We start from the raw sequence: 27,097 nt of genomic DNA on the forward strand, positions 1-27,097 counted from the left end.
CGGCGCTAACCGGTTTGTTTACTGTGGGCAGATATTTCTCTTTGGCCCCGCCCACCCGAGCCTAATATAGTCCTGAAAGCGGGGTTAAAGCCTCGAGCGCCACTCGGACTTTTAAAGCGTGTTACATAACGTGCTTTCCAACTCCTCTCGGAGTGACTACAGACACCAGCCGCGTCGTACACTCCGCCCGGCATCTCTGGAAACTTTCATCCCACTTCAACGGCTCGCACTTCCGGCATTTTAACCTCCCGCAGGTGCCGCGCGCTATGAGCAGTGACGTGTGTTGTTTTGCCGAAGCCCGGCGCGTGGCGATTTTCGGCGGCACGCACGGGAACGAGATGTCCGGCATCATGCTCGTGTCCATGTGGACCAAAAACGACTGCGAGATCCGGAGGAGCAGAGTACACATCGAGCCCTTCATAAGCAACCCGAGAGCTGTGGAGAAGTGCGCCAGGTACATCGACACCGATTTGAACCGAGCCTTCACAGAGGAAAACCTGAGGTAAACACCAGCGCTCGCGCCTGTAACTGCCTGCCTCGCGCTCTCCAGACTTGTTTATCCTGTATACCAGCACATCACGCACATCTCTTCCGCACTGCACAAAGTTCACGCTGCTCGTCTGATGGCGCGTGCACGATTATCTCTCACACAGTCAGCTGATCCACGGCTTGACAAGAGTTTAGAGAGGGAAAAAAAAAACGTGGCTTGAATGATGTAAAAGTACTGAACAATGCTGCCATGGAAGAAACAACTCTCCATCAGCATCTCAATCAGTTTTTATGAGAAAAGCACGTCGTAACCATCAGAAAACATCTCGTTTTTGCATCAAAACTAGGCCTATCTCATTATTTCTACGAGGAAAGTATCTTGTTACTATAAGAAAAGCATGCCTTTATTATTTTATGTTATGTTATTACCAGAAAAGTGTTTTATTTACAAGAAGAACATCTTATCACTACCAGAAAACATTCTGTTATTACACGACGAGCATCTCGTTACAAGAAAACATCTTGTTATTAGGAAAGAACATCCTGTTATTCCATGCGAACGTGTCGTCACCATGAGAAAACAACTCGGTTCGACAAGAAAAGAAAGAAAATCTCATTATTACGAGGGAAAAAAAATGTATCTTCTTCGCTATTAAAACAGATGTGTTCAAAATAACACATCACGGGCTCATTTTTAACACACCTGTGTGCGTCGCTTTCAACACGATCAGTGTGGTAGTACATTTCCACACAAAGACGTGGTTAAAACAAATAAATAACATAGGGATGTGTTGTTTATACTTTTGTCCCTACAGTTATCCTAAAATGCTATTTGTTTGTATTACGTTACATTTATGGTATTTGGGAGACGGTCTTATCTAGAGCGACTTACGTTTATCTCATTCATACATCTGAGCAGTTGAGGGTTAAGGGCCTTGCTCAAGGGCCCGATAGTGGCAGCTTGGCGGTGTTGGGGTTTGAACTCACGACCTTCTGAATAGTAGACAAACACCTTAACCACTGAGCCACCTCTGCCTGTATTTTAGTTTTAGTTTGTATGCTACTAAAATGCTCATAAAATAAACAAACAATCGCGTGACATTTATTAAAATCATGAAAACATTTGACAGACGTAAGAATTGGAGTTGATGCGTCTTCTTACAAATCTCCCTGCTGTCTGAGAAAACAAGAGTCCCGCTCCTGTCCATTTGAAAATCTGTAAAAGAGTGAAAAGCGTGTTGGTTAGTTGTTAGCTGTAAAATATGTACAAATACTTTTGAGGTGTAACTGAGAATTTAGGTTACAGAATCCCAAACTGTAATTTTGGAAATGTGAACTCCACTCTCCTAATGAACAAGCTAAAGACTCACCTAAAAACAATAAAAATTTGTTTACTCTGGCACTTACACGTCTACTCTGCGCACTTTGCTTCTTCTGGAACTCAACTAACGGATCTTGTACGGTAGCACTACTTGTATTGTTGTCTGCTTGATATATCGCTTTGCTTGTATTTTCTCATTTGAAAGTCGCTTTGGATAAAAGCGTCTGCTAAATTAATAAATGTAAATGAACAAAATGAAAATCTAGCTAACATGCAAATATTTATTTTCCTACCTTTTAACACCTCACCGCCAATTTTTTTTTGCATAACCTAGATAAGTCAGCTTACATCACAGAGATAGCGGAAAGCATTACAACCTACGTGCTCTCTTTTTGTCACGTTAACCTCGTGAAGAACTTTTGGCTTGGACATTACTGAGCTAGCTAAGTTCCGTTAGCCACTGACTGTCTGCACCTGTTACCCGGCATTAACATTCACCGAATACATGAAGAAACACCACCCTAACCCATCCTACTACAGCTTGCCTTGTCTAAAACACTTACTAAATCTAAGTGACATTAACCCACTCTCTGTATTACATCATGCTGAAAATCTGTATGGGAATACATGGGAATTTCTAGCATTACGGCGAGCTGTCTGCTAAAGTAATGTTATTACCTCAGGTGAGCGTCTAGGTTAGCATCACTCATCCAGCTAGCTAACCCTAACTCGGAGCCTCAGATTAGATGCAGACCCAGAGAATTATAGAAAACCTCAGTCCATATTTCACAGCGAACATAAACACTGACCCCAGTAGTGTAACACCAACACTGAGGAAGCAGTACATGATATTCACTTGTGAAGCCGTAGCGATAGGTAAAGTTCATTCTCACTCACCGAGTTACTGTTTCACAATGAATACATTTTTCGAGAGCACACTGCTTAAATATCGCAAACCTGGCATTAACGCTAAATAGTGATGAACGCTAACTTACCGGCGGTCATTTGCTTTCCTCGCGTCAGGACTCCACGGTCACAATCAAAAGCTCGAAGCAACGAACATCCACTTTGAGATGAGCTCGGAGTTCTATGAAGACGTCGGATGATGTTGGATGATGAAGTGTGTAGGATATTAACACATCCTTTCCGAGAGTGTTGTTATTACGACAAAAGCATCAGTTTACAAGAAAACACCTGGTTATTATGAGAAAACAACCTGATAGTACATTAATATGAAAAAAACAACAACATTTTGTTACTACAAGAAAACTTTATTACAAGAAGAGCGTCTTGTTACAAGAAAACGTCTCATTATTATGACAGAACATCCTGTTATTACAAACAAACATGCTGATATTACAAGGAAAGTATCTCATTATCGTGAGAAAAGTATTTTGTTGTTTGCGTGAAAAACGTCTTGTTCGTACGTAAACAGCGTCTGTTTACTACAAGAAAACGTCATCATTGTATGATGATATCTTGTTATTACAAGTAAACATGCTGTTATTAAGAGAAAACAACTCGCTGTTATGAGAAAGCATCTTTTTTTAAACAAAAAAGCATCTGTTTACAACAGGAAAACAACTCATTATGAAAAAAAAGTCTTGTTACTACAAGAAAACATCTCGTTGTTACAAGCAAACATGCTGTTATTAAGAGAAAACAACTTAATATTATGAGAAAACATCTCTTTTTTTTAACCAAAAAAAGCATCCGTGTACTACAAGAAAAAGTCCCGTTATTAACCCCAAATTGGTCAGACCAGATCATCCGTGTAATCACTAGGAATTGAGAGAAAGGATGATCCTTGCAGTAACCAGATGTTTTCTCATAAAGATCTCATGTCACGAGTTGTAATAACTTGGCAGTGTCAATTTAAAATACAAAGTCCTAATTTAAAAGCTCTAATCACAAAAATAGGAAATAGTCATTACTGAATTCCTGCGATGTTCGTATACACATGAGGTCATTTGTTTATACACGAGTGACTGACAGGTTCAGACCTTTTAAAGATCTTGTTTAGAAAGTATAACCTTGACCTAAAATATAACCTAAAGTATAACACCATCAACAATGAAATGAGATCATCCTAGATTGAAATACACGCAGATTAGTTTAGTTGATGGTGTTTAGCTAGCCCAAGTGCGGGCGTAAATGCTCCAGAGAAAATTGTTCCATATACGAGCACAACGCGAGCGGTTTTAGTGGTGTTAGCTTTGCATTGTGAAATCGTCCCAAATTACTTAACCACGCATAAATTATTTCAAGACGTATCCAGATTTGAGATGATTTAGAACAATGTATGCCATTTGAAATTTGATTTCTTTCTTCTTCTTTTTTTAAATATTCAAAATGTTTAAAAAAAAATTTTTTTAATAAATATATTAAAATTTTAACCTGAAATTTAAAAAAGAAAATTTTTCCAAAAATGTTAACATTCAGGTCTACAATATTTAATGTTGCCGACCAAAGTGACAGAATATATCTGGGTTCTTTTAAAAACAAAGAAAACAAAATAATAGCAACATAATTGTCCAGTCATGTCCAAAATTGACCTAGTTTAGGAGTATTGCATGATGTGGATGATTTCAAAGGTTACAAAAATCTTTCATTTTAAAAAGGTAAGTTGTTCTTTGAAGTCTGGCACAAAATGTTGGTTTTTTTTTTTTTTTTTTTAAAGTTTTAAAGTTTGTAGAGATAAACCAGAGACATACTGCATTGAGAGTTTCGATGGTTTCAGGTTATTTGGAGGTAGACATTTCTTGACACAAAGTGTCTAAACGTTTTGGTTAACCTACACTTGTACACAAAAGGAAATAGAAATGATCTTTATTATTGCTGAGAAAGGTATGATATTAGTTAACAGAATGTCTCAACAAGATGTTAACACTTAAATATGACCATTATCAGTGGCTGTTCATATATGACTTAGTTGGCTGTTAATGTATACACTCCGTTATTTCCTCATGAGGTAAGCATTAGTGCATATATTAATTCCTCAGTAGTTAAAGCATTCGTTAAGTATTAATATATTGCTTATTTGTGCACTATATAGTAAAGTGTACTTGGCCAATAAAGCAATTCCTAAGGGGAAATGCTTGAGGGGGGAAAAAAGGATCAATTTGTATCCCTAATTTTCCCCTCCGTCCAAACAGTGGATCCTAACCCGAATCCTTTTTTTTTTTTTAAAGCTGTTTTTGATGTTCTTTAAGAGATTCTCCAAACACCTCCTAGCTGACTGTTAAAAGCTAACTTATTTTTTCAGACTTCTAACTAGTTCCACAAGTTTATTGCTGTTTTTCTACAAGTTTCAGTCTTTTGTTGAACTCCGTTAGTCATCATGAATCCCTTTGTGGAAGTTGGGTGGCTCCTGAACACATGAAGTCCCAAGAAGGTTACCAAGAAGGAAGTGGCTGCAATGCCGGCAAGTCCCATTGTTGCAAAATCAAGGTTAAAAGTATCTTTCGTCATACAGTCCCTCTGAAACGAATGGAATGGATTTGTGTGTGGGGGGTTCGCTGTAGACTGAAGACATTTTGGTTTTGAGATCAAAAGACGAATGTGAAAGGGAGTTTTGAATTTCAGCATTTATTTCCTGGTATTTATTTGTAGATGTGTTAAACGACGTAGAACATGGCACGTTTTGTATCAGACAACCCAATTTATACAGGTGTTTAACAGGTGTTTCTTGTTACCCAGGTGTTTTCTGTTAGATTGATTGTTTTTAAACAATAAATGGCTCTGAACGTCTACACTTGGTTTTAGCCTTCAGTGTCACCTGTGAAGACTGCATTTGTTGTAAAAAAGGATAAGCCAACATGAAGATCAGAGAGCTGTCTATGGGAGAAAAGCATTGTACAAACATTGGGCATAGCCGAAGCAACGATTCGTATTGACCTGAAAAAGAAAGAAACCACTGGTGAAAAGTGGCAACCGACACAGAATGGGTCGGCCATGGAAAACAACAACAGTTGATGACAGAAACATTGTGAGAGCTGTGAAGAAAAACCCAAAAACAACAGTCAGTGACATCACCAGCAAGCTCCACAAGGCAGGGGTGAAGGTATCACAATCCACCAAGAACGGAGGCCATCTCACAAGTTGCAAACCACTCATCAGCAGTAAAAATCAGAATTGCAAATTGGAATTTGCAAAGAAATACCGAGATGAGCCACGAAAGTTCTGGAACCAACATTAACCTCTACCAAAGTGATGGAAAGGCCAAAGTGTGGAGAAAGAAAGGAACTGCTCGTGATCCAAAACATTCAAACTCGTCTGTGAAACATGGTGGAGGTAGTGTCATGGCTTGGGCTTGCATGGCTGCTTCTGGAATATTCTCACTAACCTTTATTGATGATGTAACTCATGATGGGAGCAGCAGAATCAATTCAGAAGTTTACAGGAACATAAAGTCTGACAATTTACAGAGAAATGCATCGGGAGGAACTTTATCATACAAGACAATGATCCAAAACACACTGCTGACTCAACAAAGGACTTTATCTGGGGGAAAAGTGGAAGGTTTTATACTGGCCAAGTCAATCACCAGACTTTAACCCAATTGAGCAGCATTCCACGTCTTGAAGAGAAGACTGAAGGGAGAAACCCCCCTGAAACAAACAACAACTGAAAGAGGCTGGAGTAAAAGACAGGAAAAGCATCACCAACAAAGAAGAAACTAACAATTTTGTGATGTCACTCAGTCTTGATTCAGTTATTGCAAGCAAGTTATTTACTTTATTTTTCTTCAAGGCTTGCTTGTTCCTATACTTTTGCTCGCCTAAAAATCGGCTGGTCTGACTCAAAAGCTTCTATGTTTGATGTTGTTTAACACTTCTAGATGTAAATGCCAGGAAATAAAAGCTGAAATCCATCATCCATCTTTTGATAGTAAACCCAAATGACTTTGGTGTAGAGCACAAACAAATTAATTGGCCGTTCCGTTCCAGTAGTTCTGGACAGGACTGTAGATAGCAAGGTCTCACAAATACCACGACTTGCATAAATGAATATGCATCAACGCTGTACATAACACATTCATTCTGGGCTAAAAACAGCAGCATTGTGTGTATCGTTTAGTGCAGTCTGGCCTAATTGAGAGTTTATTGGAGCCAAACTGTGTATGAGGTCCAAATAATAGACACGTTTAAAACGTTTTATTGTTTGCTTGTAAATGTGCTTCAAGTACAGCTTTGATTCTTTTTTGTTTGTTTGTTCTTTTATTTATTTAAAAAGCTAAACCAATGTACTATCCATTCATGAGAGCTTTTGAAAGCAGCCTGAGCGTAAGGTCTAAATGAAATGGCATCATCGTAATTAAAATACAGTCCAGCGCTCTGGTCGCTGAAACACAATCCCCTCTCCTGTGTAACAGTGTATGAAGGAAGGCTGTTTTGTTGGTCTCATTTACATGTACTGTACGGGGGGTTCTTAGGGTTCATATGGCTCCATTTGAGGTTTCTAGGGACAGCACTGTTTAGTTATTTATTTATTCATTTATTATTTCTTTATTTTCAGCCAACGCAAATACCTCATTCGTTCACACCTGCTATTTGCTGTGGGTCACGTCACGTCTAAATTGTGCCGTTTATGTGTACATTCTCTCCTGTCTAGACATGACAACTAACTGCAAACCACGGAGATATTTCGAACCTCCTCGGCTTCCTTTCCACCAAAGACCGTATTCGCACGTGAATAGGAGAGTTAACACTTTAACTCTTTTAAAGAGCACCTGTTATGGTTTTGAAACATCTCATACAATAGATTTACACGCATCCAAGGTCAAAAAACACGTTAATGTGCTCATAATTTAAACTGCAGCATTACCTTTTTTCTTCCCAGTATCACAAACGACTCGTTCAATGTTCCGTTCTAAAGGATTCGTTCTAAACTCCTCCTTTCAGAGAGCGTACACTGCTCTGATTGGTCAAATGTGCAAGTCCTCTGTCAGCGAGCAGCCACTGAAGACTAGAGGCGGGGCTTTTTGTTACAAACCTACGTAGGTTCGTACAGGAAGTAAGTCTGGAATCACTAACGACTCGTTTCAGTGTTCCGAATCGGTTCCTTCTTTTCAAAGTCAATAACTCCGTTTGTCCTGCATTTCGATTTTTGAAACTTTGCAGACGTTTTTACATTCACAAACAGCTCTATAACACACTATAGGAAAGGTAATATTTGGAAAACCATAATAGGTGCACTTTAACACCACTGCTACAAGACAGTGCAGTGTTTCGTTAACCTGCCTAACAAAGCATAACTGTAAAGAGTAACCCATTAAAACCTGGGTTGTTGTTTGTCTTAGTACATCCTCCTTCGGTGAGCAGAAAAAAGTAAAACGGGTACTGTTTGCGGTACCTTTTTGATCAGCTTTTGTAAAAATATTGTGAAGGAGCCGTCTGTTTAGCATTTCACGAAGTAGTCTTTGCTGTCAGCACTTTGTAACCGTTAGGGGTGAGGCTGTAAATTTGAATTTTCTGCCATGGGAAAGGTTTCAGGATATAACGTTAGTTATAGTTAACTAGTTCTGTGAATGTTTCACACCATTGAATGTAACTATACACGGATAGAACGTTCTTTACTTGTTGTGGTATAAGAGGAATTCTAAACTATGAGTTGAAGTTATATTATTTACATGAACATCTGTAATGGCTAACTTTTCAAATTAGCCATGTGGTGCAAATTGGAGTTTTTTTGGCTCACGTTCTGGGAGCACTCAAACACATCTCGTGCAAACCACGAAAACCACAAAACTATTATTAAGAGCAACATTCGAATTCCGTTCCCATGGAACTTTTCAGCCAAGAATTATGGTTGTGGGTGTGAATCATGTCAGTGTTGTAAACAGCTGAATCGAAACGGTTGTATGTTATATATCCAGTAACATTTCAGGTGCTGGTTAGAAATCTTACTTTAATCTTCACAATTTAGTTCATGTCTTAATGTTAATTAGAGTCATGTGTTAATGTTTATGAGAGCAGTTACTGTGAAACAACTTGGTGAAATGGAGAGAATAAAGTTTTTAGTTGATTTTTATTTTTTTTTCTTTCAGAGTTGTCGAATTAATTATTATTCATTTAAAAGAAGGAATAAAAGGAAAGGTAGAATTATCGGTATCGGTCGATATCACTCCGAATTATCGGTATCGGCTGAGAAATTTAGTATTGGTGCATCGCTAGTTTTATTCCATACATAAAATCAAACTATTTCACAGGAACTTGTACGGCGAACAATCCACATGGTCTTAAGTTGAACAGTAAAGGTCATGACAGTAACCGACTTGATTTACGGACATTTCACAATATATGAAATGATAAATTTATAACTATAAATGGATTTAAAAAAAAAAAAGTATGTCCTTTAATTAATAACCAAATGTAATTGTTGTATGTAAACTGCTGTGGTATACGAAGAACGAAAGACTTCTGGACATGCATGGAGCCATGGATCTCACCACGTCATACAGTAGTTGATTCTTGCGCTATAACAGCATGCCCACTTGTGTTTTATTCCAAACCAAGACTGCATTTATGTGTTGGATTTAACACGGCACGCCGACGTCTCTCCACAGCACGGCAGGTGGAGACGAGCTGCCGTATGAAGTTCGGAGAGTCAAGGAAATCAATCAGATATTTGGACCTAAAGGAAGTCCAGATGCCTACGACGTCATCATTGACCTCCATAACACCACATCCAACATGGGCTCCACGCTCATCCTGGAGAGCTCGACAGACCACTTCACCCTTCAGATGGTGCATTACATCAAAGTAAGCAGCTTGTAAACTTCACACATGAAGTTCAGAGGAATCTTGTTGGGTATCATGGAAATAACTCTATGGGAAAAAAAACGAACATTATACTTTAACCACAGCTGTTCAATTTCTCCGAGTTAGCATTATTTCAGCTCAGTTTATAGTGAAACCCTCGATTCTTCAATGGTTATTAAAGGGATAGTTCACACCAAAATAAAAATTCTGTCATCAATTACTCACCCTTATCATGTTCCAAACCCCAGAACACAAATCAAGACATTTTAACGAAACCTGGGAGATTTCTGTCCGGGAGAACGTTCCTCTCTGGCGATACAACCTAGAAGCGCTGCACTGTTTACAGCAGTAGAAGAGGGACGCTGTGCACAAACCGAGTCACATAGGACAATCTTTGTAACAAAGATGTCTGCAGATTTCGACATAGAAGAGGGCTTGTTGAACGCGCGTTGGAGATCTAAGCGGACGTGAAGATATTTTGTGAATAAAGGCATAATTTTAGGGTGTTTTTGTGCACACAAAGCATTCGTATTGCTTCATAACATTGGGGTTTAAACCACTGGAGTCACATGGATTACTTTTACGTCGCCTTTATGAACTTTTTAGAGATTAAAAGTTTTGGGTACTTGGACTGTAAAGAGTGGACAGAAATCTCCCAGGTTTCATTAAAATGTCTTCATCTGTGTTCCGAAGATGAACGGAAGTCTTATGGGTTTGGAACGAAACGAGGTTGAGTAACTGAATGACAGAATTTTCATTTTTGGGTGAACCCTCCCTTTAAGGGTTTTGATTTCTGGTGTAGTGTTCCACATAGAACTTTTAAAGGTTCCCTCAGATTGACCAGCTTAAAAACCGTTATAGCATTTATAGAGTTATCCATTTTTTTCGTGTAGGGTCCAAAAATTTGAGAAGCGTTTACGTTTTGTTGTTATTTGTCAACACTAGGGACAAGTCTATTTATTTCAAATCAGTTTCTTAATTCATGAATGTAATTTATCTGAATGTCCTATTCATATCTCTTTCGTCACATCACGTTTCATTCAAATGCTAACACACATTTGCTCTCTTAAGACCTGATATGCTATTGTCAATATTACACAGTACTCAGTGAGGAATTCAGGAACTTTGAGAAATGTGACGCAACAAATTCAAAAGAAAGTGGGCTAAGTTCCTGGTAGACTTCCGAATCGCACTGTACGTGGCGAAATTCACGACGTCACCATGTAATCAAGCGAGGTTACAGCTGGCTTATTCATTAGCTTACGGTAATCACGCTAGTATCATGGACTTTACACTGTTCAGATTCACATCCTCCAGCATCAGGAAACATGTTGTACATTGAACTGTTGAAAAAGTGTAAGCTCGTGGTTGTTGTTGAAAACGCACTGCAGTGTCAATCATAACTTCCGTAACTAGCATAAGAGTTTAGGAGCAAAACACTACACACAGGAATGTGAACAGTATTAAAGGAGCACCCATATAAGGGAGTGAGACATGGTGTAAGACATTGAACCCACTCGTTTTGTAGGGAATAAAACACAATGGGGTGTGCTGTTCTAGGAAAATAATGAGTAGTAGAGTAGCGTGATGTGACCCGACGTGACGCGGAGTTAATGTTATCAACACAAAGTGTGCCTTGTGCAGCAGAGGTTAGTGGGATGAGTACGGGATCAGCTTACAGTGTCACCTGTGTGCCTTCTGCCCAGAAAGCCATGGCTCCTGAGAGCTGCATGGTGCTGCTGACTGAACACCCTCAACTCAAATATTCAACCACCCGCTCAGTGGCCAAGCACGCTGTCGGTGAGTCAAATATTCAGCTGTTCAAATTTTTCAGTGCAGCACCTTGTTTGACTTGGCTGATTGTTTAAAGAATGTCAAACTTGTTTTTAAAGATGGCCTTTTGCCAAAGTCTGCTAAGGTGAGTAAATTTGCAGTGGTAGGGTGGTTGGGTTGAGGGGGTGGTTGGGGTGAGGGGGTGGTTGGAGTTGATAAATTCTTCTCTGGACTTTGATACAGATGAGTGTTGGAACTGCTTCATTTCATTTATATTTTTTTCAGCTACCATTTTTGCCTGAAGACTTGCTTTCTAATAATTGACCAGAATGGTTCTCGTAGGCAATGTAAAAACAGCAATACTAAACACAAGGACTGCAACAAGGTCTGGTACTCAGGCTGTCAAGGCAACCCGACAAGCACCATGAATATTACAGGTTAAATAACTGAAGAAGGCTCGGTGCTACTATCTGTATCTGTATTCGGATTTAAACTCGAACGGGACGTGGCCTAAAGCGTGAGGTTAAAAAAAAAAAAAAAGAACCCTATCATTATATCCCAGGAAACACGGGGGATAGAAATGCCAGCACTGCCAACACTTGCTCTGACAATTCCTCAACCTCAGCTATGGTGAAGGGTGAAGCATGGTGGTGGCAGCATCATGCTATGGGGTTGATCTCTCAGTAGCAGGAACGGGAAGACTGATGAGAATTAGGAGGAAAACGAATGTAGTCAGATGTAGAACGGTTACAAATGTCCTTGAAGAAAACCTGCTCCAGAGTGCACAAGACCTCAGACTGGGGCGAGGGTCCATGTTTCAGCATGGCAATGACTCAAAGCTGGAGTGGATTCAGGACAAGTTTCTTATTGTCCTTGAGTGTCCCAGGTAAAGAGCAAACTTGAACCCCATAGAGCATCTGTGGAGAGACCTGAGAATGGGATGCTCCTTATCTAGTCTGATCGAACTTGAGAGCATCTGCAAGGAAGAATGGAAGAAACCTCCATTCTACAAAGTACGACCCCAATTCCCCAAAAATTGGGACACTGTGTAAAATGTCATAAAAAACAAATCTGAAAATGCAAATCTCATAAACGCATATGTTATTCACAATAGAACATAGTATCAAATGTTTAACCCGAGGAAATGTACCATTTTACGAAAAAAAAAAACATAAGGTGATTTTGAATTTGATGGCCGCAACACGTCTCAAAAAAGTTGGGACGGGGCAGCAAAAGGCTGGGAAAATAAATGGTACATTCCCTCGGGTTAAACATTTGATGTGTTTTCTATGTTCTATTGTAACATAATAACATACAGGTGTATGAGATTTGCAAATCATTGCATTCTCCTTTTATTTACATTTATCTATAGTTACGTGGAATTGGGGTTGTACTAAATATTGGGTCTGAATATTTATCTAGCTTAAAGCTTTCCATTTACAAATTATCTGTCCGTTGTAAATAAAGTATTTGTGTTCAGTTACATGCCTGTACTAGATATTTTCAAAGGGACTTGGATGGCTGAAAACCTACACACACAGACGCATACATACATGTTGAAATCACTTATATAACTGAAAAACACCAAGGAGCAACGTTCATGTGTTATGTAATATCTGTGTCTAAGAGTCTGACATGTATTTCAGGGTTTGAAGTGGGTCCCCAGCCTCAGGGAGTTTTGCGGAGCAATATCTTCCAGTCCATGCGGATGATCGTGAAGCACGCTCTGGACTTCATCGAGATGTTTAATAGCGGTAAGGCTAATATAAGGTAACTATAGATGCCTGGGAACCAGTTTTTTTTCTTATGGGATGTATGTAAGAAACGGTGAGATTTGAAGTCGGATGTCTGATGATGGTATCTCGAGATTGCAGTTCAGTGGCATCTCAAGCTGCTACACAGAACACATTTAACAAGCAAGAACACACCACAGTAATAGTAATTGGCAAAAAAAAAAAAAAAGAGCTTCTAGAGATTTAAAGATTACAAAGCAGAACATCCATTTCATTATTCGAGAATCCACAGAGGCATTATTCTTCTCCTAACCCGCAGCCAACTGTGTAAATCTGTTTTATTATTTAGTACACCGAGTCACCGACCTCTGATGTGAAAATGAACTCGAGAACCCTGACATTGATACTTTTTGAGAAACAGGTTACTCTAAAGACCTTGTTCTCTTTGTGTGTGTGTGTGTGTACATGCACATGGTGCGCAAAGCAGCTTTGGGCACTCATGTGTAACATCATCTGTATCTTGCCCAATGAACACACACACACACACACACATACACACACTTTTTGTCTTCCCTCTCTTAAACATGCCGCGAGAGCCAAGGCCTGACGAGTACGTCTGGTTCTGCCTGTGCATCTTGTGAATAGGATACTTGTTGAAAGTTGGTCAGTTTCCATGTCATTAGGAGTGTAGCACTGGCGCTCCGTTGTCGCTGGTGAATGCTTCCCTGTGAGTGCTGCAACGTGTTTTCCACTCGCTCAAGTTTAACTGTTCGGAAGCCGAGTCAAGAAACAAAACAACAAAGGATGCAGCATATCAAGAAGGGGAGAGAAAACCTTTACATAAAGATTTAAAAAAAAGAATTTTTTAATCTAAATTCTAGGGTATTTATGTATATTCTCAAATTTTGGTATAACGTTTAAGTAATAAAACACTTGGGGGAGTGATGTTGTAGGTAAATAATAAACAACTGGGTTTTCGTGATACAGAATTAGTGACCTGGAAGTGAAATATTTCCCTATAAGAGCACATCCGGAAGTGTTTTATTCCTCTTATACCACGTCTACCAACACTACCAAATTTGATCAATGAAAGAACGTCACGTCATACATTGTATCCGTTTATAGTTACATCGAATGTTGTAAGTTCTGTGAAGTTATTTTTCTGTTTTCAATTACGTTATAGCAGCTGCAAACAGTTGTACCCTCACCAGCCTCTCTGTCTCTAGAAATTAATTACACAATAGACTAATCTTATTTTTACGGCGTTAACATTTCCAAAAAAAATTGAAATAAACGTCATCAGCATATGAACAATTACACACGTTATTTATTTATTTATTATTATTATTATTGTTTAAATGCAACTTCCCGTGTAAGTTGTTGCTATAGAAACGATACATATTCGACATGCTGATACAGAAAACGAATCAACACCTTCCGACCAATCAGAATTGAGAATTCAACAGGGCTGGTGTAAAATGGGTTGAAACACTTTCATGTTCCTTAATATTAGGTATATTTATAAATGTTTGAGACAAAAGATAGATAGGATCGATAGAGTGATGGAGCAAAACTAATGTTCTGAACAACCCACAGAAAATGACCCCAGTGGAAGCGGAAACAAAATGGTGGATGCCAAATGCGAGGCAAACACACCCAGCTCTCTCAAAACATAGTCTTTTTTTTTTTTTTATTCGTACGATATAAGGCACATTGTATGGTTCCCAGGTTTTAAATTGTATTTGTAATGTATTATATACTGCATACTGAATGTCTGGATTATATCTGTATCTCATTCGCCACAGAGCAGAGGATTTACCATGGATTTGCCTGATTACTGTAAGCTAGAATGACCTTATGTAGCACTATTATAGCTGAATGTGATTCTTTGTTATGGTGACGGCGGTTCTGTCGCACATGAAAATCGCACGTCAATACCAAGACAGATCCCCCCCCTTAAAATCCCAGAGTGCGATGACTGCTACGACATTTGTCTGAGTTGCAAATCTACCATGTACGGTGCTGTGAAAAAGTGTTTGCCCTGATTTCTTCTGGTTTTTGTGTACATCTCATACTAAATAGTCTTAGATCTTCAAACGAAATACAATATAAAGCAAAGGCAAACTGAGTAAACACACAATACAGTTTTTATTTTTTATTGAAGCAAAAAAAAAAAAAAGTTATCGCTCATGTGAAAAAACTAATTGCCCCCTTAAAATTAAAATCTGGTTGCGCCAAATTTAGCAGCAATAACTGCAACCAAACTCTTCCGATAACTGGAGATCAGTCTTTCATTTACTTCTAGGACTAGGACTTACTCCTATGCTGACATTCTCCTTTAGGATTTTCTGGTAGAGAGCAGAATTCATGTTTCCCTCAATTATTGCAAGTTGCCCAGACGCTGAAGCAGCAAAGCATCCCCACACCATCACACTTCCACCACCATGCTTGACCGTAGGTATGATGTTCTTTTTGTGGAGATCTGTGTTTGGTTTACGCCAGATGTAACGGTTTGAATGTCTTCTAAACAGTTCCACTTTCAACTCATCAGTCCACAGAACATTCTCCCAAAAGGTTTGAGGATCATCAAGGTGTGTTGTGGCAAAATTCAGACGAGCATTATTGTTGTTCTGGGTTGGCAGTAGTTTTCACATCGCCACTCTTCCATGGATGTCATTTTTGCCCATTGTCTTTCTGATAGTGGAGTCATGAACAGTGACCTTTATTGATGCAAGAGAGGCCTGTAATTCCTTTGATGTTATCCTTGGCTTTTTGTGAATTCCTGGATGAGTCGTTGCTGTGCTCTTGGAGGAATTTTGGAAGGTCGGCCCCTTCTGGGAAGGTTCACTACTGTGCTGTTTTTCCATTTGGAGATAACGGCTCTCACTGTGGTTCTCTGGAGTCCCAGAGCCTTTGAAATAGTTTTGTAACCCTTCCCAGACTGATGTATTCAATCACCTTCTTCCTCATCATTTCTGGAATCTCTTTCAGTTTTGGCACTGCGTGTTACTCAGTAAGACCTTTTAACCAACTTGAAAAAGTTCTATTTAAGTGTAGATTTGATTGAACAGGGTTTGCAGTCATCAGGCCTGGTTGCGTCTAGTCCAGCTGAACCCCATTATGAATACAGTTTCATAGATCTGGGGAATTAGTAACTACGGGGTTCAAATACATTTTCACACAGACCCAGTAGTTACTGGATAACTTTTTTTGCTTCAATAAATAACATCATCATTTAAAAACTGTATTTTGTGTTTACTCAGGTTGCCTTGGTTTTATCTTAGATTTTGTTTTGATTTCTGAAACATTTTAGTACGAGACACACAGAAGAAATCAGGATGGGGAAAATACTTTTCCAAAGAACTGTATGCAGGATGGTGCTGATTGACATAAGCAGATTGATGGTCTATCGTCAGAGGATCTTCATCATATCAACTGACATGGAGAGCCCACGTTATTGCAATTATTTCTGTTACAGGATTCGGCCATGATTTTACTGGGATACCACTCGTACAGCGTGACAAGTAGTAATCCTAAAAAAAAATTGCAGTGTAATAAATGCCTAGACATGTAATTAGTCAATGTTTATGGATTACAAACCCTAAAATGTTGAATCACAGAGTTCAAGCTTAACCTTACAGTTGGCTATTATTACGCATTATTTTGCAGATGATTTTTGATCCGAAGCGACTTAAAAGTGAGGCAGAACCCAGTCTGAGCGCAGAGCTGTATAGTTGAAGGTTAAAGGCTTTGGCCCAAAGAGTCAACAGCGGATATCTGCTAGTCTTGGTATTTGAATTTAACCTTCACAATCCGCAGCGATGACAGAACCTCAAGCTCCTTTCTCGAAAAACCCATTTCATTTCTCTTTAATCCACTTTTATATCCATGACTGGATATGCTAAACCATAGCTTAACATCTACGGACTTTTCCGTCCTGCATTATAAACTAGTGTTTTAGTTATGTGGAGATATTTGTTCGAGATGGTTTATGGAAAAATCAGTACCGAAATGAATCCCACAGGATAGCAAGTACGGTTTTGCTTCAGATTTCCTGCCGAACTGATCTGGACACAAGGAACCCAACCCTGCTGAGTAATCTCAAGCTGAACAAACACCGCGCCAGACTCGCACAGTAACTCACGCACGTCCATGTAAAATCACAAAAACATGATCTTGCATCATTATTCAGAGTTGAATGAAGTTCAAGCCATGTAAAAGCAATAACAGTGATGAATACAATCTAAAACAATAGGATGTACTGGATCAAGTGCTATTTTATAAGCTGCTGAATAACGTGAGTGGATTTTGTGATGCAGTAATACCGTATATTGGCAATGTATTAGTATTATGCCAAATGCATCATATATCATCATATTAGTCTTTTTATTTTTTTTTAAATAGTTTTCGTTTTTTAAATTGTCTCATATTTAAAGTAAACACAATTTCCTTATTCAGTCCACATTTTCTATTCCTGATTTTCTTTTTTTTTCTTCAGGTTTAAAGCCACCTGCTTGTGTTTAAAGGTTCGGGTCCAGATGCTATCGAAAATCCCCGTCTCTGATTCTTGTACTCTTTGATTTGCATAATCTGAATGGGAAGCCCAGGAAAATGATATAAGCACGTGCTTAGCCTATCATTTATACACAGAATCCCTTCAGAATCCATCCATCCATCCATCTTCTATACTGCCTATCCTTCTCAGGGTCACGGGGAAACCTGGAGCCTACCCCAGGGAGCATGGGGCACAAGGCGGGGTACACCATCGCAGGGCACACATCACACATTCACACACTACGGACACTTTGGAAACGCCAGTCCACCTACCATGCATGTCTTTGGACTGGCGGAGGAAACCGGGGTACCCGGAGGAAACCCTGTCAGCACGGGGAGAACATGCGAACTCCGCACACACAGGGCCACGGTGGGAATCGAATCCCCGACCCTAGAGGTGTGAGGCGAACGTGCTGACCACTAAGCCACCGTCACAATGATAAACTTATCAGAACGATACACTCCAGCTTATGCTTCGGGTATTGATCTAAAATCGAAACATTATGAATTATTCTGTAACTATAGTGAAACAGTCAGGAAAGAAATTTAGTCAAAGAGACTGTTGGGAGTTTAAGAGGTCGTCTTTCAATGAAAGATGGAATAAACCTAATAATGTTCAAAAAGGAAATACAAATAAAAGCATAAGGATATGTTCTAACAAGGCTGTTGCCTATTTTTGCGCTCCGCAGTTTAAGATTCCTTGGAAACAAGCATTCCACTTGATTCCTTGCTGTGCTGTGTGTGTATTTCAAAGGCGTGGAGTTTCCAGCGTGCCGTGTGGAAGTGTTCAGGGTGCACGAGAGAGTCGATTACCCAAGAGACACTAACGGCAACATCAGCGCTATGGTACATCCTCACTTACAGGTATTACACAAGCACGCTCATCCTCTCATCCTCTCTTCTAGTGTCCTGACTTCATCTCTCACTACCAAGAGTTTTGTTTTATTATTTATCTACGGAATAAAACGAAACAGTTTGGGGCATGATGTTGTAGGAAAATAATCGACGACAGATGCGAAGTGGAGCTACTGTTCCCAGTCTGAAGATCCACCCTGAGGTCATTTTCCTATGACGGAATGTCCTGAAGTGTTTTATTTCCCATACATGACCACAATTCGCCAACGATGACAATTGTTCAATTATTAAAGGGTGGCACGTGATATTTTTATCCATGTAATGTTGTGGAACTTCTCACTTTCCCATGTCACAAAAAGTGCTGATACTGGAGACTCCTTCCTGCAAATAAGAACGTGTTCATGTGGAGCATCTGCCACAGGTTAAGTCCCTGGATAGGCTGTTACTATAGAAATGTTAGCATGTAGAACGACCGCATTAATACTACTATCCTCAGGGGTTCTGTTGTAAAAAATTATTTATTTATTTTTAAATTACAAAATCAATACCCTCTTCAACACGCTGTGGTATAGCAACAATTACTATCCTACTCTCTTTTTTTTTTAATGACATTTGCAGATGCCCTTATCCAGAACAACCTACATTTATACAACTGAGCAATAAGGGCCTTGCTCAAGGGCCCAGCAGTGGCTCCTTAAAGTACTGGGATTTGAACTCATGACCTTCCAATCAGAAGTCCAACATCTTGACCATTGAGCTACTCTGTATTAATATTCCATATATTTTATTCAAATATGAACATGTAAATAAAATATATAGTTAACATCCATTTTTTCAAAAATTTGAGCAATAATGTTCGGGCGTTTTCACACCTGTCAATTTTGACATATATGAACGCGGCACTAAAACAGTCTAACCCGATTGCAATTGAACTCTGGTGGAACGCGGTGAAAGACGAAACGGAAATTTGGTCTGACGAACAGATTTCTGAACAACTTTCCAAAACACATACATACACTGACGTTTACAGGGTGTTTATCGAGCATCTCAAGGAGGCGGCTTTTAATCGCTCCGTGGAACATATAAATTGGTTAAAGTGCACCTATTATGCTTTTGAAACGTGCCTAATTTTGTTGTAAAGCTCTCATACAATAGATTTACACGCATCCGAGATCAAACAACACTTTAACGTGCTCATGATTTAAACTGCAGCATTACCTTTTTCCCCACAGTGTCACAAACGACTCGTTAAGTGATTCGTTCTAAAGGATTCGTTCTAAACTGCACCTTTCAGAGAGCATACTCTGCTCTGATTGGTCAGATGTCCCAGTCTGTTGTGATTGGTCTACCGCTGTCAGCGTGTTTCAAAAAGGAAACGCCCACTACCATAACGAGTTTCAGCTTTTTTGTTACAAACCTACGTAGGTTAGTACGGGAAGTGAGTCTGGAATCACGAACGACTCGTTTCAGCTGTTCGGAATCGGTTCCTTCTTTTGGGAGTCAATAACTCCGTTTGTCCTGCATTTTGCTTTTTGAAACTTTGCAGACTTTAACATTCACAAACAGCTCTATAACACACTACATGAAAGGTAATATTTGGAAAACCATAAAAGGTGCACTTTAAATTATAATAACTACGGCTAAAACGAGAGCCACAGTGAGCTCGCGGAGCTATCCATCTCGATAGGTGACCCCGGAACATAACCGGGCACCCTCTGACCAATGAGAGGACAGTTTACTTACGTGTGACTTGCATAAACAAATTTTACTACGCTTTGAAATGTTGCCTTGTGAAAGCGAATCGAGCCGAGGAGAAAATACAGCATCGTAACGATTTACAGGTCTGCAAACGCCCTGAAATCCATTCCTAAAAGAAGCAAGCAGTCATCTTAACACACGAGAGTCAAACCCATTAAAAAGAAGACTGAAATATTATTCGAATAACAAAAGGTTATCACTTCGCCATCTAGCTTGAACGAGAAAAAGGAAGGAGACGAAGGGAGAGGCTTCATTTTGTTCGAAACTGACGAAATCCGAGAGTCACTGGGAAGCCACCAGGCTGCGAGTCCCACACTGTAAAAGCAAACACTGACCCCACACGAATGTGTGTCTTAAAGCGGTACGTCCTCACAACGCTGCATATTTTTAACAAGCGAACATGGCTGTGTACTACAAACCAGTCTCGAAAGAAAACTCAAAACACACACAAACACTCCAAAAGAGCCTTCGGGTCTTCTCCGTCTCCTTTGAAATACTCTAACCATCCTGTCTTTATTTATTTATTTATTTATTTATTTATCTATTTTACAGAACAATGTGGCGCATTTAAAAAAAAATGCACCATAGAAATAGCTTCGAATATACAATAGTATGGGTTCTTTTTACATTTATATCCAGCGGCGCAAACGACAAGAGACGTGCCGCAAGGATCGCGTAAATCCTGCTTAGAATTGGAGGGATTTCTTCTTTTCTTCTTCTCTTGTCTGTAGGATTGCGATTGGGAGCCCCTGAACCCCGGTGACCCAATGTTCCAAACATTCGACGGGAGGACCATCGTGTACGAGGGAGCCGGTCCCGTCTACCCGACGTTTATTAACGAAGCCGCGTACTACGAGAAGAACCAGGCCTTCATCACAACCTGCAGGGAAACCGTAGCTGTTAATCCCATTCGGAAAAGCACCCAATAACCATCACGATAACCGTTACCATAAGAAAAAGAAAGCCGATCTCTAACTGACAGGCATTCTGCCATGCCTGAAAACTACAACTACTCTCATTATATATATATTTCTATATATATATATATATTTACAGTTTTTACAGAAATGCTTCATCTATAATAATAATTCAAACCAAGTCAGGTTAATGATTTATTTACAATTTCAAAGAAAAGAAAAAAAGTTGAATATTTTTATATTAGTTTTAAGGTTTGTCATAGCTAACCTTTTTTTTTTTTTTTTTTTTTTTTAAACCGATATTTCATGGTGCAGTTTACAAGAATATTTATACAATTCTAACGTTCAATCACACGCGTTTATATTTACACTTACATTCCCAGGCAATGTTTATACTTTACCGAACGGAACGTGCGAGATATACAAAGCTGTAAAAGCTATAAAAATCGACTGAGACGCGAGTCTTAGCGTTTCGAAAGCTCGTTGCTTCCGGTGCGTTTTTCAGCGTGCCTTCGCCGACTTCCTGTGAAGACTCGGAAGCGTGTATCGCCTACGTAAGGAGTGAAAGGTATGCAGTGAGGCATACGTACAGTTGAAGTCGTCATGTTTTAACTGTTTATAGTAATCTTGCGTAGCATTGCGAATGAAGTAACGGATTCGAGTATTTTATTGGCCCTGTTTAAGTTTATCGAGAGCGTTTTTGGGAAGGAAACTGTACGTTCTATCGAAGTGCGCAGTCAGGTCGCTTGATCGTTTGGCCAGAAGTCGATCGTTCGCCGTCGGCCATCGTTAAGCATCCGTGGCGGATTGTTGTTCGTAGTTTTGCCGTGTTCTTACCTGGAGGAAGAGTTCTCTGGTTGGCTGTTTAGGTTGATTCCATGATCACGTTAGCATTTAGCCTCGTAAATCTTAAACGTTTTACAATATCGAATCTAAGAAAACATGCGTTCAGACTTTCTGGAATGTGTCCGGATTTTTTTATTCGGTAAGGTTTCTTTGTTACGTTTTTTGTTTTTAAATGAGTTGAAATGAACCCCGGTGAGCATAGAATGAGAATCGGTGTCGTTGGAAAGAAGAAGGAAGAACTTCCTGATCTTCAGGAAATTTCCTGGTGAACTTCCGGTTGAACGTGTGACTTGTGGAATATTCGAAATATTCCGTAGGGGTGACGTGGAATGAGTGAATGTTCATAAACTGCCAGTGTGAGACGATGAAGGGTTTCATGCTTTCATGCGGAAATAATCTGATTTCTGAAGTATCTTAATGCCATCGAGATTCTATTCCATGGTAAAGTGTAGTAATAGCGGGCTTGGATGGGCAAAAATGTGTTTTTATAAATGCTTTACGATATTTATCAGGAAAACGCCCCTAGTTTGTTGTGAATGACACTTAAAATGTCTTTTACCTTACGTACAGTATGTATTTAATTCTACTATATGGAATATCACAAATGGCACCCCAATCATGGAGTCGTCGCCCTTTAGCTTAGCGAATCAGTCCAGGAGAAGAGAAACAGAAACTAGCAAAGCCAGACACTGTCCAGACGGTCTCTAAAGTCACCTTTACATGTCCGCTTGTTCTGTTTTCACTTCTGCTCCACTGATCTAGAAAGCGTTATTTATATCTTTGGCCTTTTAAACTGGTTAGCTAGTTCGTCTGGCTGTGTATGCTCCTGCGATACGTCAGTGGTTAGCTGTCGGTCTTGCCACGCGTTCGAGTACTGGTGCTAATTTTGTACTCTAACAAACTTCACTCGGCCTAGAAAAGTTACCCGAGTCAAGTCATCGAAGGCATGTAGGAATGCAGACTTAAGGGGAAAATAGATCCTGAACCACTTACATATTCATTCTGACTCGACGGTTTACTTTCATGTTCTCCGCGTGCTTCGGGGGTTTCCTCTGGGTACTCCGGTTTCCTCCTGTTATTTTGTTGGTTAATAGTTAGCTACATAACCCAACAACAAAAAAACACCACCGACCAACAAATTAGCCTTATTACAAATATCTCAACATGAATACGTGGGAATGTGTTTCCTTTGTTTTCGTCGCACTGCAAATCACAACCTCATTCTATATACTTCACGCACAGTGAATGAACCCGTGATCAAAAACAAACGTACAGCCTTAAAGATTTGACCGTCGTACTCTTAACCCGTGACGACTTGAGAACGATTCCTCTGAATTATCGTTAATGTTCTGATAATTTTAGCAAATTTCCGGGCGGATCGGAAGCGTTTCGGTCCGTGCGTCATCAGCCGTGCGGACTTGTATGATTAGTCAGCTGTGGCGTTTGGGACTTTGCGTCTTCTTTTGTGCGATTCTAGTGCTTGGCTTGGTTCAAGCGGTGGTGTCTAAATGGGAACGGATTGAAAAGTGCCCACACGGTCGTATCCGTCGCGCACGCTTAATACAGAAACGTGGGTTTTGACTTGTGTTGGATAATTCCACAGTGTGATAAAGTAACACTATTAACAACGAATTACATTTTTATTTAACAGCAAAATGCTCACTGACCTATGCAAAGAATATTATGTTCTCAGTAATGTAGCACATAAATATAGTGCTTATGGACAATCTGTTTAATGTTAAAGATGTTAAACCCGGATATGTGCGACGTATCCATTTCAAATTAGATTATGTACTGTATATTTTAGTAAGTTAAATCACGTACATTTTTTTTTTTTTAATGAGATTTTTATTAGATTACTTTTTAGATTATAAGTAATGAGCCGTGTGTATGTTTTAAGCTACTGTCTGGTTTTTCCCCCCTCTTTGGTTTTGGATTGCACATATTTAACAGGAAAAAAAAAAAAAACGAGAATAAATATTTCATATTTTGATCTTGTTTCAATTCTGCAGTGACAACAGACTCAGATTTGTAACTAAGTCTTCCATAATGGCTCTCGGATTTGCATCCAGAAGCAGCGATTTGTACAGGTTGAAAAACTTTAATTAACCCGGAGGAGGACCTGCAAAATCTCGTACCAGCGTGAACTATTTTTGTTTTTACATCAGAGCACCACCAGAGGGCGACACTCACTTACATAAAATATCTTGAATAAAATATCTATAAATTTTAAAAATCTTTCTCGATTAAGGTTTTACATTTACATTGACTGGTCGAGAAAATGAACCCTCTACTACGGTTAAAAGGTGCAATGGTGGAAAGTATCATATAGTCAAAATCAACACAAAATGTAGGAGATTACAATTCCAATTACTGCATTCTCCAGACTGGAGGTTGCAGAGGTTGTTTTTTTTTTGCTACCTAGTAAACATGTAAAAGTGATATCTTCTAGAAGGAATTGCCATTGTAAAAAGTATGTGGATGGATTTAGTCAACCAAAACACATACAGAAATTAGATCCAAACATGTTTTGGGTGAAAAATCTTTTGAATTCTTTCTTTTGAATTCTTAATTCTTTCTCTTGAAACTTCAAATTTAGAAAATAAGGTGCAATTGCGAAATGTATGAAGTTACAACAGTTTTTTTTTTGTTGTTGTTTAAATTTGAATGTGAAAAAAATGTAAATATACTATTAGAGAAGCCTGGTGTATTTTTTGCTCTGTAGGCCTATTTCAGTTCATGAATGCACATACAGTGCACAGCGTTCCATTATCGCGTGTTGTTGCCATATGGCAACAATGACATTTTAATATTTAACAGAATCCGCAAAATATATAAACTTGTTTAAATGACACAAAAAAAAGTTCACTTATCTGAGATAGCATTTCATTCTTTCCCTTTTAAGTAGTCTTGACTAAATATTGAAAAATGTATCAAATTTTCAGAGCCGTCCGATGATGACCTTCGCTACGCCATGTGACTGCAGAACAGGAAGTGCAAACAGCACATCCTGGTCATCCGACATAGCATTTTTTATTTTTTATTTTTTTTTTACATCAAAGTTAAAGCCTGATTTTTTTTCATTTACATAGGAAAATAGTAGTTTTATATTGTTATATAAACAAAATTGGAGATAAATGAATTGTTGCCATATGGCAACACCATGCAAGGGTTAAATAGCTTTTATCTGAAGTACCTCACGGTATAAAGTGAGATGCTGAACACGATTCAAACCTTAAACTGAGTATTCACTGGTTATGTCCTTTCCTCAAGGGCCCAACACTGGCTCTCTGACACACTTTTGGGATATGAACTAACAACCATCTGGTCACTCAAATGCAGAACCTTAACCGCTGAGATACCACGATCCAAACTCATACACACCCTCAACTTTGTAGGACGATTGTTCTGCTTGAAATATTTAAAGGGTTTTAATGTCAAGTGGTTTCACTTCCTACAGCTTTCACTGCTTACACAGCTGTTTCCAACTCCTCACACACACACACACACACACACACAGTTATGCCATGGCACTTTTAGTCAATAGGAAAAATTCATTTATTCACTCATCTTCAGTTAGCAACTCAGCATGTCATGGTTTACTAGGAATCTGGAGCCTATCCTGTATTTTTTGTTTTGTTTGTTTGTTTGTTTGTTTGTTTTTCATTCTGTGTCAACTAAAGTCTGTTTTGCATGAAAATCGCAGGAGATCAGCACTTTCCTGAAATATTCAAATAAGTCACTGGGTAATTGCATGAACTTGCAGGTGTACCTAATAAAGTGGACGGCGAGCATATATTATATCAGAATAATACTCCGGGCTAACATATGCAGCCCTTCACCCAAAAGCCAACATTCTGAAGCAGGAAGATAAAATGTGGAATGAATGCGCGTAACATAGGAATAGAATAGGTTGTCATTGCCGGAGAGGTCTCTCCAGGGAATGCACCACAGATAACAGGGGGTTAGCTGACAGAAAAATCCTTCCACTTGCTGGAAAAGGCAGGGCTCGAGTGATACCACAGAGGCTCTATATAACAGAACAAGTAACTCAATCACAGTAGGTGTTTATCATATCAGACAAGACCCAGGATGTAGACTGTACACCCAGCCCAGAGTAGCAGTGTGCAAGATGTAGGCATGAACAACATACACTGAGAGGAACAACAGATTATATGCCGTAACATCTGCAAAGAAATGAAAATCGAAGACATTGTAGGATCCTCCAGGTGCAGACTGGTAAACCGTGATAACAATTGAACCGTATATGGTAATGACGGACAGCATGTGGAAATCCCGACGGTATGGTATCCCGATAGTGCCATCTAAAGGGAGGAGTCCGAGAAGCTGGACATAAACCAGAGACTGAAAAAAAGGAACTAGATATGATGAAAGGTTCAGAACGAGGATATCCTGGTGCTGATAGGAGCTATTGCGGTTGTGCTCGCTAAGCAGGAAGACTGTGAACTCGCTGCAAAAGTTTCCAGCAATGACCGCTTCATTCCAGAAGAATTCCTAGGAAGAGTACAAATTTTTTTTTTTTTTTTTTTTTTTTTTTTTTTTAATATATATAAATACTGTGCAAATCTCTCAGTTCTCTGGTGGGAATGGTAGATACCGACCACAAGGGTGTGAGCTATGTTCCGTAAGATCTACTTCTGCTTTTTTTGTCACACTATACTAAAAATAAACAGCCACCTTCCAGCCCTTTCAACCTTTAAATGGGTGGACAGTTACATTAAAGATGCCCTCTGTAATATTTAAAGGTATTGTTAGACTCCTAGTAATCATATAAAATTCAAAGCTTCCTTAGTAAAACTGGCGTGTGCATTATTTCCATCCAGCTGATCTTGCTAGTTTCTTTATTTTAGTCTCTTTTTTTTTTCCAGGCCCAGGATTAAGCTCCGCCCCCAGCTTGAACAAATCTGCTCTGTTATTTTTCCTTAAAAGCCAACTTTTCAGGTAATAGGCGGCTTACAAATTGCTCCTTTAATGATATAAAACCAAGTGACGGCTATTTCCCACTAGATGTATTTCTGCTTGCTTTTATTTCACACTAACTGCTTTATAAACGATAAACTGGCACAT

At 39.2% G+C, this 27,097-nt stretch overlaps 1 protein-coding gene across 1 annotated transcript; it reads left to right on the plus strand.

Moving 5' to 3' along the window:
• On the plus strand, positions 1-27,097 carry aspa (aspartoacylase). Its single transcript, XM_017460586.3, has 6 exons — positions 1-502; positions 9,378-9,573; positions 11,280-11,373; positions 12,993-13,100; positions 18,388-18,497; positions 20,978-27,097. Exons 1-6 carry the CDS (start codon positions 267-269, stop codon positions 21,173-21,175), a joined length of 942 nt encoding a protein of 313 aa, XP_017316075.1. The 5' UTR covers positions 1-266; the 3' UTR covers positions 21,176-27,097.

The sequence above is a fragment of the Ictalurus punctatus genome, chromosome 28, assembly GCF_001660625.3.
Source record: "Ictalurus punctatus breed USDA103 chromosome 28, Coco_2.0, whole genome shotgun sequence".
NCBI lineage: Eukaryota > Metazoa > Chordata > Actinopteri > Siluriformes > Ictaluridae > Ictalurus > Ictalurus punctatus.